Source organism: Vicugna pacos, chromosome 6, assembly GCF_048564905.1.
Source record: "Vicugna pacos chromosome 6, VicPac4, whole genome shotgun sequence".
Taxonomy (NCBI): Eukaryota; Metazoa; Chordata; class Mammalia; order Artiodactyla; family Camelidae; genus Vicugna; species Vicugna pacos.
The window spans coordinates 72,312,569-72,327,223 of record NC_132992.1 but is presented as its reverse complement, the minus strand read 5'-3'; the positions used below and the strand labels follow the sequence as shown (position 1 = coordinate 72,327,223).

General features: G+C 46.2%; 1 protein-coding gene and 1 long non-coding RNA gene across 6 annotated transcripts in view; both read right to left on the bottom strand.

Annotated features, from left to right (window-relative positions):
* Positions 1-10,734, bottom strand: part of IFT43 (intraflagellar transport 43) — a 77,757-nt gene extending 67,023 nt beyond the window's left edge. For 3 of the 5 annotated variants that reach the window (XM_072963460.1, XM_006206094.4, XM_072963463.1), the window contains exons 1-2: positions 10,642-10,734; positions 7,861-7,953 (exon numbers count right to left, since the gene is read on the bottom strand). In XM_072963460.1, coding sequence (XP_072819561.1) covers positions 7,861-7,953; positions 10,642-10,695 — 147 coding nt within the window. In that variant the 5' untranslated portion in view covers positions 10,696-10,734. The remainder of the gene's footprint in view (positions 1-7,860; positions 7,954-10,641) is intronic. The other 2 variants (XM_072963461.1, XM_072963462.1) reach the window with 1 other exon arrangement.
* Positions 10,735-11,168: 434 nt separating this feature from the next.
* Positions 11,169-14,631, bottom strand: LOC140696975 (uncharacterized). Its single transcript, XR_012073757.1, has 2 exons — positions 14,085-14,631; positions 11,169-12,216 (listed from the first exon to the last, which is right to left on the bottom strand). It is a non-coding gene; the product is annotated as an uncharacterized lncRNA (long non-coding RNA).
* Between the last annotated feature and the right edge of the window lie 24 nt (positions 14,632-14,655).

The window sequence follows — 14,655 nt, the reverse complement described above, 5'->3', positions numbered from 1 at the left end:
AGATCAGGAATAATTCAATGTTACTTTCATAATGGGCAGATTTCTTTCCTAGAGTTACTAGGATCTAATATAGATACAGATACAGACACAGACACAGATACACATATACACACACACGCATACAACCCATCCTCAGAGGAAGCTAGGAATATTCAGCACATAAATTAAGGAGGAACAATGCAAACTGCAGGTCTCCTAAGCCCTTCCTTACAAAGGATGAGCCAGAAGAGTCTGAAGCCATCACTGCTGTACTCGAGCACATTTCAGAGGTCTTCTTGACCAGAAAACACAAACGCATAGAGAAAAAAGTGTAATGGCTGCACTGAAGATGCATCAATGAAAGACACAGCTAGAAAAATACCGAAAGGTCACAGTCTAACTAATCCTCGTAACATTACCAATTATTTCAGTGTTATATAAGGAATGTTGGCCTCATATGATTCATTTGTCAAAAAAGGCAAGGGGCTGGTTTTCAAATACTTTAAAAACCATTTCATTGCTTGTAAAAGTCACTGAGGACCACTACTCCATCACCTGAACGGTCAACTGCTCCACTAACAAATCCTACATGTCATGCTCTCTCCCTCACCTCCAAAACCTGGCACATTCTCATCAGTCTACGTGAAATATTCTCCCCCGCCCTTAACACCCGCCTTTCCCTTGGTTAACTTCTACTCAAGTCTCAACTCAAACATGATTTTTTCCTAGACAAACTTTCCAGATGTCCCTATGAGTAAAAGGGCTCAATGAAGGCATTCTCATATCTCTCTGTTCACCCCACCTGGCACTTAATTCTCTGCAGCCCCCAGATCAAGGTTCTAGGACAGGGAGCATGTCTGCTTTATCATTGTATTGCCAGTTTTAAGCACGAGGCCTGGCACACAGAAAGCTCTCAAATTTCATAACTGAATGAATGAGCAAATGAACGGATGTTACCTTCTACTCCAAGGTCACTGAGGTCACCAAGGACACTTGTGCTCTTTTCATTTTCTATCCATATGCCCCCAGAAGAGTAAATGATGTTAAGTCAGCAATTAAGGATTATTCTTTGGAAAGACTGCCTACCTCTAGTCAGAGGGTTCGATTATGAAAAGGTATTTGCAAATAACTGGTCAAGGAGACAAATAAAATGGGTCTTTAGTGGCACAAAGAATCCTCACCAAAAGGACTCCTCATCCAAATGTTTCTTTGCCCTAAGAGCCAGTTAGTTCCATGTAATAATAATATCTCTGTATCTTGAACAGAACTGCAGTTGAAGGTAACTGATAAGACCTCCTCACTCTCATATGACAGATAATAATAACAGCATGTGGCGGGCACTGTCCTAAGAGCTTTATACATTATCTTATTTAATCCTCCAACAACCCTGGGAGATAGTTACTCCCATCACCTCCAGTCAACAGAGAACAGGCTGAGAGGGATCAAGTTGCCCAGGATACACACCGAGTAATTGGTAGAGCTGGGATTAAAGACAAAATGACCATGGTTCCTACTTCTCCGGCTGTGCAGATAATCATAACAATAGCCAACTTAATGGAGTAAAGACTCACGTGTATCCTTGACTTAACCATCCCCACAGGTGAAGGAGAGAATTTCAAGCACCACCTTTCTCCCACGACTGGTAGGAAGCCAGCGAAAGCTTTACACATAGTAAAAGGAGGTACGAGCTGTTAAAGTGTGTGGTGCTGGGGCACTGAAGGAGCCCCCACAGAATCTTCAGGGGTTATTTCTAATTGAGTGATCTACCCGGGGGATGATGCTCCCGCCCATATAGCAGCAGCCCCAGGGATGGATCAGCAACGAACATCTGCCCATCCCGAGGGAGAATTCAAAAGCGACGAACATCTGCCACCCCAAGGGCGCATGACCTACAGACGAAGTGTGGAAAATGCATTCCGCGTGAACAGCTCCACATCGGATTCCCACATCCCTCTCCAGCAACGTTATCAGAAGCATCGTTAAATCCAGCCCGTTGGAGAGGGACTACGAAAAAGGCTGAAAAATGTGACTAATCAGGAAAGTTATTTTTGTGAGAAAGAAGAAAAATGTCACCAAAAAGGGTCAGCAGATAACCCTAAGTGGGCTGAAAATAACTGCCCGCTGGCAGACCAGCCGGGAACAGGCGGAGGGCAAGAGACGTCATGCAACGTGCCAAGGGAGCTCCAGCTGAGTGAAGCTGCTGGGGGATGAGGAAACTGGCCTAATTTGGGAACATGAGCCCGGCAGCATTTCTCAGATTCCTGCAAGGGAATCTGGCTGAGCTTCTGCGTCCTAGGAGGAACACCAAAGGGATGAGGGGCGGAGGAGGAAGAAAAAGGGAACAGTTGTGACTCAAACACTTCTCCAGACAAGTGGACGAATAAGGACGATCAAGTGAGAATTTACTCGCTCTCCAAAAGGATTCCAAGAGGAAAGCCCCCAAGTTCCCCAGCTCCCTCTGGAAGCCTTCCTCTACTGGGAGGTCTGTGAATCTAGCTATCCAGCAGGTAGGAGAGTCTGGGTGGTGGTTAGGCCATCAGCCAGAGGAGTCAGACATCAGCTGAATGACTGTGGACAAGTCACCCGACGCCTCCGAGTCTCAGTGTCCTCATAGCTAAAACGGGACATTAAGCATAGCACCCACTTCAACAGTTACCCTGAGGCTGAAATAGGCTAGTGCTTGTAATTGACAGAGACGTAGCAACTCTTCCAAAGTCAGGAGTCAGCAGTAATTATTACTAATAAAAGGACAATATGATAAATGAAGGCTAAGCTACAAAGTGGTCTAGACCCAAGTGAGAAATTCTCATCCAAAGGACAGGCCAGTCCTGAGAGGTTTTTGCCCCAAGATTACTTTTCCCAATCTCAGTGTATGGCAATGTCACTTCACGATGGAAAGTGCCCAGGTCTTATCTTGAGGTTGTGTAAGAGCAGCATCATTTGAACCGACAGAAGGTGAAAGCTCAGGTGATGAAATCCAGTTTAATCCTCAGAGTTCCTCTGCCCTGAGAAAGTTATTCACTGCAGACATCAGATGTTCATCATGGCACCATCTTCCAGTTAAATTCTCTGTAACTGTAATGCCAACCTGAACTGCTAAGTGAACTATGTATCTAGTGATCCAAACCCAATTTATGAAAAGTGGCCAAAACAAAAACAAAAACCACCACAAAAAAAAGAGGGCTGCAGTCATAAACCTCCTAGTACTTATCATTTCCTGAGAGGTGCCTTGGGCTGGATAGTGTGCTAAGCACTGTATGTGCATTACCTAATTTGACCTTCACAACCTGAAAGAAGCAGGCATGAACCTAACCAACTCTGAGCAAGTAAAACCATACAAAGAGCTCATCTTTCTGGTTAATCAGTACGATTAGGCAGGTAAGTTCTTTGAAATTATTTGAAAATTTACAGATTGACCAAGCAAAGAGACTTTTCCTCTTCTTAGAGAGAGGAAGGAAGAGTCTAATTACCAGGGCTGAGCCACAGGTATCCTCCAGGCAGAAAACCCCCAGCGGTTACAGCGAAAACAGGAAGAAGAAAAAGATGGAGTCTAGATTTGAAACAGGCAACTGCATCAGGTGTCTTGGAACTTCAGGGCATACAAAGTTTCACTGAACTCTAGACAACCTCTAATTAGAAAACTGGAGAGGAATGAGGATATTTTTCTTTTTCATTTTTTGCTACTAAAAATAACTCTTTCCTTTCATACCCAAGCCTACAAAAAAAATCTTTGTATAAATTCTGCTTTTTTAAATTGACATGTCTACTGCAAATTCCCTACTCAACAGCCACTCCTCTTCTCCCTAACCAAGAAACCCCAATGTGACAGTGTGGCAACTTGCCCAGTTGAAAACACCCTTGAAACTTAAGGCAGTTTTAAGGCCCAGTTCTGACCAATGAAATGTAACTAGAAGTCTCCTTGGTGAGGTTTCTGGCTATTGTTTCCTGATAGGAAGGGACACACTTCACTGGCAGGCACCATGAACTCTTGTACTATTCTCTCTTTCCCTGCCAAGGATACAGATCTGACCCCTGGGGAACAACCAGCCAGCATCAGCAACCATAAGAACAAGTCACAATCTCCAGACGGCAGAGCAGGTGTCTGGAAGGGGCAAGGGTAAAGCAGGACATTGTCCAGTAACCGCACCTTCCCTCCACTGGACTTCTTGCAGGGAGCAAAATCACTCCTGTTTGCTTCAAGCCCTGGGGTTGAGTTTCTGATGCATGGAGCCAAATTCAATACTAATAAATGTGCGAGGCTACCTGAAAATTAATCCCTCCTAAAAGACCAGGAGTTTTAAACTCATATGGAAATAGGAACCGGGCAGATCAATGTGAGTAAATCTGACCAGGTGTATTAAAAGTAAGAAACAGGGAACTGGAGAGGGCAGGCCGCGTGTAAGCCGGCACCGTTAGCAACTCCAGCCAACTACTGTGGTGTAGGGACGAATGCCAGCCCAGCCTGCCCGCTGGGCCGCAACTTCTGGTTTCCAAGAGGAGCCCCAGAGCTGGATTTTCACATAAAGTTTCCCAATTTATAAATGATCACAACCAAATTGGAAAAATGTCTAACTCTCAAGGACCAAAGCAGGCACAACTGTAGATTATTAACCCTGTTTTACCAATGAGGCACAGAGGCTTAAAGAGTAACTTTGTTTGGTCACAGAGCTAACATGTGGCAGAGTCAGGATTTCAGCACCCCAAGGACCATGCTCTTATCCGCTGTCCATGAGGAATGCCCACTGCGCCCGGGAAGCACAGAACCTGCTTCAGATCACTGCTAGTCAACCTGTGGAGAAATGAGAAGCAGCCCTTGGAGAGACTTCCAGATCGGTTCTAAGAGATCCAGGCTTATAAGCACCTTCTCTGTGGCCCTTTAATAAAAACAGCAAAGCTCTGTCCAAATATTCTCTTATTCACCAGCTTACTGAATGAATGAATGTTTGTAACAATGCCTCTCAGTTCATTAAAGTGCTTTTAAATGCATATCTCACTTAATCCTCATGTCAACCTAATGGAACTGTTACAGATAGTGACCTGGAGGATTAGTGAGATTAGTGTGTCTGTTCACAATCCAGGCAGTTAGCAGGGCCCAGGCTCGAGGCCTGGTTTTCTGATGCCACGCCTGAGGACCGCTGCTCTGCTGCCTCCACCAGGCCCCACCCCACCACCTCGCTTTAAAATAATCGTTTGTTTGAACAAATTCCTACGTAACTCTAAAGTAACTCCAGTATGTCTGACTGCCCCCAGGTACCATATTTACATTTTCATAAATAGCTTCATCCTCAAATATAGTCAGTGAGAGGACAAAAATAAATATATCAAGTAATATACTCAGAATTGGAATGTAAATGGGCACACACACAAGTCTTACAATCTAATTTTAGAAAGAAACAGCCAAAGAGTCCCACGCAGCACAGTGTGCATCTGGCCCCGGGGGAGGCTGCCCGCACTGCTTTACACCTCACTTAGCTCTGGGAGAGAAAGAATCCTGGAATTCCAACTGGCATTTCGCTGTCAGAGGCACCAGCTGGGTGAAGAATAGAATGACTTTTCATCATGTTCTCCCAGAAAAATGCTAAGGCTCAGAGTAAGGGAAAAAAAACAAGGTAAATGCCTCTGGGGAAGTGTGTAGGGATTCCAGAAAGGCCGAATCTCTGAGAGGTTCACCAGTCTATACTCCAGAGTTTGGTGCTCACAGTACTGACTCTCACCCGCGAGCCGAGAGGAATGGGAGTGTAGGTGAATCGTGCCCACTGAGCCCAGCCTGGAAGCTGAGGTGGAATGGGGACCACACGGGGCTTCAAGGCCATCAGGACATCCTGGCCCATCTCAGGCTCACTCGCCCAACCTCCATGGGTGGCTACAATCTCCTTCACAATTAAATAGGCTTGTAGTCAGTCTTTGTGGCTGCCAGTGATCACAAGAATATAAATTTCATTACAGCAGGGGATTATGTCTCTTTTGTTCACTGAAATATGCCAACCCCCTACAATGGTGCCTAGAACACAGGAAGCTTCAAAAATTGCTTGTTAAATAAATGAACAAATGAGCTGGTGTTGGGATGGGTCCTTCTAGACCCATGGTCTAAAGTGGCCACAGGCCAAGAGTGGATGTCCATGAACCCAGTCATTGGCTTGCCCATCTTCTCTTTACAGACATACACCACTGCAGTTCAAGCTCCTTGAGATCCAGGCTTGGGTCTGGTATGTCTTCTCTCACTGTCTGCCTACGTTATGCCACCATCCCTAGTCACCTGCCTCCAGTGTGCCACCACTGCTGCCCCCAACCCTGTAACGCTCTTACTTGGCTTCTGGGAGCCCTCGTCACACACTACGCACTTCCCTGTGATCCTTTGTGGGGACAACTGCATGCCTGCTCTGTGCCAGGGGGACGATAGTGACACACAACCCTCACTTTCCAAAAGCACACATCTTCTGAGGCATCCAGGCCAGTGAACAATTAGGCTACAGTGTAATAAGCTCTGCAAGGGAGGCGCTAGGGCCTGAGTCACAAACTGACAGTCCTCAGGCCTAATCTCGCCCATGTGGTGATTTAGTTTTTATAATTAGTAGCTAACCGCTAAAAATGTGTTGCTCTCACATAAAGTTTCAGACTGCCAGAATCTCTTGGGAAATCAGATCTGGCAATACTGGACCTGTACACCCAACAATACTAGCCGGCTGCGGTTATGGGGTGGTTACCCCTTCAGGGGGTACCTGTGGCCTCTGGTTCCCTCGACCTCTCAATCCTGCTTCCCAACCTTTGGCTTCAGGCAGTGAGGCCAGGGGTTAGTCACCAGCTTTTCTGTGTTGGCATGGTTGTTATTTGAGAGGAGAAATAATTCTCTGTACCCACATCTCTACGATCAGTGAGAAAATGAAAGATAAACTGAAAGGGCCACGTGGAACGCTTAAAGACATGGTGAATTTATTTCCCATGGAAGTGAAGGATACTCCTACCCAAGTGACATGGAAGTCAAGTGTGTCTGCATCTTGTCCACAACAGGCACCTGCCTGGCCCAGTAGGCCTCCCAGCATATATGCCCTCATATCTGTCATAAACCTACCATGGGCCAGTGAGCTGGGCAATTGAGAAGCCAGGTCACCTGTTTGTCCAGAAACTCACTGTCCAGTGGGCCAGACGCATGAAAAGCAAATTAGCACATAATGTGAGATGTTCTATAACAGGTACTAGGGGTAACTGCGAGGTCAGAGCCCTAAGTCAGCCTGGAGAAAGTAGGAAGACCTGGCAGAGAGGATCATCCATAAGCCAGCACTTGAAAAGGGCAAAGTTTTTTCAGATGGACAGAGGGTAAAAAGAAGTTCTGAGGAAACTGCTGAAAATAGTGCCCTGGCATTAAAAGCATTGCTCATCAAGATTACCCACCCTCCGCAAAGCAGCTGGATAAATTCCCACGATTCCAGGCCACTCGGAAGAGTTTCCAGGAAAGTAAGATCGCCTTCCTGCCCGAAGACTGCAGAAAGCGCAGGTCACTGCCGAGAGCAAACGTGCAGTTGTGTAATCCAACTTTACGTCACCAGCATGCCTCACTGGCATTTATCTGGCAGGAATAAAAACCCGGATTTTGACTGGATTTTGAAACTTCCCAGCCCCTGGCTTTCAGCTAACTTAACAAAACTTCTTCATTGAGCATATAAAGCAATGCACAGAAACTGCTCCGGCATCAAAAAAAGAGAGTTCCTCTTTCATTTCTTGCTAATAGGACAAATGCTGAGGAAGGGCATCCCCAAGTCAAGATAGGAAGAAGGCTGGCATTAAAGAGAGGAAAGAGGAAAAAATTTAGAAGACCAAATCCTGGCTCACTGAGTAATCACTACCTGTTAGAGTGCATTTCTTCAGAGTTTTTTTAACACCCACCTCTGCAGTCAGAGTCAAAAAGGAATTCTTGCCACTGTGATGATTCTCGACTTGAGAGGACTCCTGTTGAGCTCGGCGACCCATCTTGGCCCCCTGTAAGGAGAGATGAGGGGAACTGCTGGCGCAAACGTCTCTGAGCCACTATGAGGAAGACAATTCTGGGAAGGTAAGCAAGGAATGGATTTATGACGACCTGGTGGAGGATGGGATTTGAGTAACTTGAATGTATACTTAGAAAATGCTCCAGACTCTTAAAACAAAGCACCTGAGGTCAGTTCCACATGGTAGGAGAACAGGAATTCCACGTGTTGATTATGTTTTCTATTAACAGCCACAGATCTTTTCTACCAAAGAAATGCAGCTAGAAATTCCTCTAGAATGGGCAGGGACCTCATGCCACAGCTCAGGAAGAGTGTGGTCAAGGCTCCCATGTTCCTATGTGGGATTTTAAGAAGGCCTAATTTCAAAGATGCAGCTCAGCCTGAAAATAGTTATCAGAAAGGTGTTTTGAGGGGAAAGAATTCCTAAATTCCATGGCAGCTGAAACCAGAGAAATACAGATAGCATTTGCTTTGACGTATACATTGGTTTGCACTTACAGACATTAAAGGAAAGCTCTTACAAGAATTTTGAGACATCAGCTTTGGAAATCAGAGCACTTCAAATTCCACGTCATCAAATGAACCACTTGCAGGTGTTTCCCAAAGCCCTCCTGGGGTGGAGGCTCTGTGTCCCAAATGCCTCCCAACACATACACAAAACTTGATTTAGGCAGACTAATGGGTGTTGAAATGTTTATATTTTTCAGTTGTTTGCTTTTTTAAAAAACAGCATTAATGTAAGGACTTTTCCATCTCATTTGATGTAGCTTCATTTGATTTTACAATAACAGGGACTGAGAGTGAGGCCATGTTACAATTTTTACAAAAGAGGAAACTTAGTCCCAGGAAAGCCAATGAGTGGCAGATGTAAATTCAGGAGCAAAATCTCCTGTCTTCACACCCTGAGTTCTTTCCACTATACCCTGCTGAAATTTCAGTTTTAAGATGTTCTAAGAACCGACTGCACCAATAAACAGAGAGATTACACGAGAGCTATGTAAAACTCCTAATGTAGTGTTTACATGTCAAATTCTAACCAATCATTTAGGTTTCAGAGATGATGGAAACAATGTTTTTAACAATAAGCAGCTCACTTCCTTCCCAAGGCAGACAATTTCAGCCCTTTGCCTAGTTGCCCTTTTCCATTTATCGTAACTTTGGGCACCTGAATATGGCATACTACATGCAGTGATTATATTCAAACAAACATTCAAGGATCTTGTCCCTAAATGCTGTTTATAGATGGTTTCTCCAGTAACTGTCAAGTATGTTAAGTTTTAAGCTTTTTGAAGACCCTGTATAAATCTACACGAATGACTGGTAGAAAAACTAATACCTGATTTTGTCTGTTTTAAATGTATAGTCTGTTTATTGTCCATCCTCCTTCACTGGAATGTAAGCCTCATGAGGGCAGGAACTTAGTTTTTTTCACTGGTATATCTCTAGCACCTAAGACAATTAATGGCTGATACACAGCAGGGGTTCAATAAATATTTGTTGAAAGAATGAATGAATAACTACAGTCACATCCCCAGGTACTAAAAGAGTTCACATACCAGAAAGACCTGGTGACTCAACATTCTCCTTTGGTCAAGCAACCTGCTTCATCCTAGAACAATCTGCTCCCATTCCTCATAGTTCCTCTCTAGTAGGAAAGGACATCTGATGTAACTAGGGCACTTTCAAACCACGTAGGGATCCCAGAGCAGAAACCAAAGACCTGCCTTGTGGGTCAATCTTTTAGGGACTGTGAACTTCGATAATTTTAAAGGCAAAAAGGCTTGATGGGGTTGTGATAGGGTACGTACGTACGTACGTACACACACACACACACACACACACACACGAGCTTAGGTCTTGAATCTAGCTGTTATTTATTTATAACTTTGGGTAAATCACAGCCTCAGAAGCAACAGCAGCTAACATCTAATAATTTAGCCAGCCAGTGTTAAATGCTTTCCATGCATATCTCATTTCATCTTCACTGCAACTCCTTGAAGCAGACATCAACATCTCTGTTCTAGCGATAAGGAAATCGAGGTTCCGGGAGGCTAACTTTTATTTTTTAACGCACGATACAGCTTGACCCCTGCGCCCCTGAAGCACCTAGCCACTCTTCGTTATAAATCTGACTCCTGATTTCCTGAACTATAAAACTGAGGTAAAGCCCACCTCCCCATGGGGATCAGTGGCAAGAAAGGCCCTTCCTGTCTACCTACCTTCCTTCCAAGCATAAAACAGAGCGGTTTTTACGTAAACTTCTGGCATGAGAAGTCCCAAGGGCAAAGCTCTAGAATGAGCCCAAATGCGACCCCGGCCAGTCACCCTCAGATCTGTCCATTCTAGGGGATTTGCCACTTGGAGCTCCAGAGAGCAGAGAGAAGCTGGGAGATTTCCCATCAGTCCCAGAGGCCGGCGGGGGCAGGTTCTGTTTTCCACTCTTTGAGGATTTTATAGAAAGCAAACCCTAGGCCAGCAGCGGAGGAGCTCTCCGCTGCCCCAGGGGCGGGGCGAAGGAGGCCGCCTCCTCCCCGGCCTCACCCTAGAGCGGCTCGGAGCCCGGCCGCCCGGGCCGCCAGGCACACGCTGGGCCAAGGCTCCTCAGGGAAGCCGGAGCGGGCGGGGTAGCTCCTCCCCACCCGCCAATTCCTGGCCCCAAGCCCCCCGAGTCGGTCCTCACGGTGGTGGCCGAGCCGCGACGTCGTTCCTCGCCTAGGTCCAGCACGTCGTCCATCTCCGCAACAGCCTGACGTCACTTCCTGGAAACCCAGCGTCCCTGTCGCGTCCCTGACGACGGCTCCGCCCTTTCATCCCAATACTTAAAGGGTCCGCCGCGTTGTTCCTGGATACTACGTACCAACCTCCAGTTTAAACCAAATCTTTCCTAAACCTGCCTTGTTTGACTTCTGGAAGAAATCCCCAGATAGTAAATCCTGCTAAGGGTGCTCCTGGGGGACACTGAAAAATTTTAGTTTTTAGAAACTGCCTACATTTGTAGCTCTGTTCAAATACACACATTATTAAGTGCAAAGCACTACTACTAATAGTAGCAATTATGCTGATTTCTTCTGTTTGCATAGATCTTTGCAATGTACAGAGGACCTTCACAGCTATTAGCTCATGGGAAGCCCCTAACTACCTTGTGTGGGAAGCAAGATAAGTTGTATTGTCCCCACTGGACAGATGAGAAAACACTCACACAGGGGGTCAGGTGATAATAAATGGTTTAATAGTGAAAAGTGCAATATATATACATATATGTAATCTCTGCCTTCCAGAAGTTTACAAAGAGGCTGAATCAACACATCAAATACCTGAGTGTTAATAACTTTCCAAAGTACAAATAATCTTTCGAACACCCCGTGAACAGCAGTAGTATCTCTAGTCAACAATTGAAGACACTCACATGCAGAGCAGTACCTTGAGGAGAATCACCTGAGTGTTCAGTGGCAGAGCCAGGTGCTTTTCTGACACCAGATCTTACTAAAGAATATTTCTCTGGCACATATTACGAGGTGCCAGCCATTCTTCTAGGCCAGCAGAGGAAGATGGTCACCAAATTCCCAGCCTAATGGGACAAGTGAGTTGATTCTTCACTGATTCTCCACGTGAGATCCCCACGTCAATACCACTGACCAGGTCCCTGATACGGGGGACCCTCAGCTGAGACCCCCAGAAGGTGGGCTTATGGCCCTGAAAGTGAACAATGTCCCCGAAAGTGAACAATGTCCCCAACATCATGCTGGGGGTAAGGCTTAGATGGCTACCTCTTAAAAGTGAAGACTTGGAAGTGGGAGTAGTGACCCTAAAACTAGAATGTGGGATTTCTTTAATATCCATTAAATTATTCAGTTCAACCATTCACGCACACATATTTACATATGTTAGCATGCCTGTGACAGCAACAGTACTGTCTGGATGTCAGAAGAGTTGAAGCTTCATCCTAGCTCTGCTTATAACTACTTATATAGCCAAGCAGAGCCCTCCCTGGACCTCAGCTTCCTTCTTTGCAGTCATCCTTAGAGATTACCCTTAAAATATTCTACTCACTAACTCTGATTCTCAGTGAGAATAATACATCATTTGATTTTTAACCTGAAGAAACATTCATTGCCAAAAATCCAAGATGGATGGAATATGGGCTCCAGTGAATCCCTTGTTCCTTTATTCTTTGGCATCAGATGAGGAAGAAGGGATTAATCTTTGGATTTATCCATTTCCTGTGAGCTCTGTCAAACAACAATCAGGATAAAGGCTGCAAAGAAAAAAGAGATTTATTGTTGGGGGGGTCTTAATAATTGTAATTTGAGAGACACAGATTCTGGTAAAATCAAAAGAGTATTCCAGGGAAGAGAAAGAGTCAGGGGCTTACAAAGGCAAAAGCCAGGAGTCTGGACTCTGACATAAGAAAGGAAAGATTTGTTTTTAAAGAATCACAAGTTATTTTAGAGTAAGGGTCTGATACATAGATAGGTTGTCACGAGTGACTACAGGGTAGGGGTCTGATAAATATCTTGAGTTTCTGGCAGATCTTCTGGATACTTTCATTAGGACAATAAGTGGTCAAAAGGTCAGATTTTATCCAGGCTGAGACTTGCATAATTCACACTTCCTCAATGGCCTTCTGGTTCCATTTGAGAGAGCTGTGTTAGCAATACTGACTCCATTTCTAGTTTTCTCCCATAGCTCAGAACCACACCATCTTATAGCCAGTTTCCAAATCTTTACTCCAACTTCTTCCCCAACTTCCTGAAAGCAAAAGGTGAGTGGTGCTCACTCTGGGAAGACAGAAGCCCTGGCGTAGTGACTTCCAAACCATGCTGGGCACTTGACTCACCTGTGACGTTTGTTAAAAATACATGTGCCAGGGCTCTATCCCTGTAGACTCTGATTTGGTATAGGTGGAATCCAGAAGAATATTACTTTAATAATTTTCCCTCCCATTTTGCAAGTATTTAATTAAAGGCCCCAGTAAAGCCTTCTCTGATTTTAAATTATAGCGTCCTCCCCCGCCCCCAACCTAGGTACTCCCTAAACTTCTTGCCTGCTTTATTTTCCACCATGGTACTTATCTTTTATCATACTACATTATTTACATATTTATTTTATTTATTGCCTTCCTTTTGCCCCGCTTCCACCTCTAGAAAGTAAACTCCATAAAGGCAAGGTTTTGTTTGTTTTGTTCAATGCTGCATCCACAGCCTCTAGAACAGTGCCTGGCATATAGCTGACATCAAATATATTCCTCAGATGACTCAGTGAATTCCAGAGGCAGCGTAGCATACTAATTAAGTGCATAGACTCGGGCAATAGATTTGCTGGGTCTAAATCTCAGTGTTGACACCCATTGGCTATAAGATCTAAAAGTAACCCAGAAGTAAGTTACTTTGAGCTTTCTACACCTAGGAGTCCCCATTTGTTATGCAAATAAAAATAATGCCCTCCCAAACTGGAGAGCCCTAGTTAAATATCATCTCCACTACTCTTTAGCAGTGTAGCCTTTTAAATCGCTCGGTGCCTCAGTTTCCTCAGCTGTAAACTGACCAACCACTGCCTTGGAGATGCAAAAAACATCCCTTTCGTTAGTGACCTAGGTGCCCCGGGCAGGAACCAGACTCCGCAGGAAGGGTCAGAAAAGCTTGGGTGAGGTGGGAGGGGATGGTGGGGAGCAGCACTGATTCCCAGGAAAGTGATCAGTTCAGAGACAATCCTGTGTTGGGGGCGGGGGCGGGGCGCGCATTGCGGCTTGCATTCCCTAAGCTTTTGATGGGAAAAGACCTAGAAGCTTAAGGCTGAGAAAAAACGAAAGCGGAGAGAAAGCCTCCCCTCACCCATCTGGGAAATGGGCTCGGGCCAACTGCTGACTTTGCGCTCGCTGGCCCGGCTCCCTGCGGAACCCTCGGCGGGGAGGGAGGCCGCGAACATCTGGAGGACATTTCTGCGAGAGCCGCTGCACAGCGGGGCTCCGGGAAGGGAGAGGTGCACTTGCGCGCACGTCGGGCCGAGAGGGGAGCTGTACCCCAGGGCACCCAGTCTTGTTTTCCTCGCCCTCTTTCGTAGCCCCTTCTCCCCAGCCCCTAGCCTCACCCCCGCCCCAGCCCTACCAGCCTTCCCGGCTCAGACCTGCGGAGCCTCCTTCACTGGCGGCCTCGCCTCGCCAGAGGGCACCCTCGATCTGCCGGAAAACGCCACCATTTTTCAATGCCCTTGGAGCATCTCCAAGCTTCAGCAAGCCACCCGGCTCCGATCTTGTCAATGAAGAATCGGGGCCAGGATCGCCGCGGAGCGGAACCCAACGCCAACCCCGCTCCAAGAGCGGGCGTCACCCCCACCGAGGGTGGGCACGGCTGCCCACGTCGGGCCCCATGCGCTCTCCTGCCCCTGCCCAGTGTCCCGCCTGGCCCGGGGGTGGCCCAGGACGGAGGGGGCCAGGAAGGGAGCGAGAGACGGGCCGAGGAGAGGACGGACTGACAGCTGGCGAGAGGGCGAAGGAGTTGGGGGAGAAGGAGGGAAGGGATTCATCGGAGTAACTTTCCAGAAAAACAGTCAACGTGTAGCAGGAGTGACTCCAAGAGGGGAAAAAAAGTTCAGTTACCACGTCGATCGAGAGGACTCGCAAAGTATTTTTCAAATGGGCTCGGCTTTTCCTGTGCCTGTTTAAAACATTAAAATCGTGCAGCAAAAGAGGCTGCGT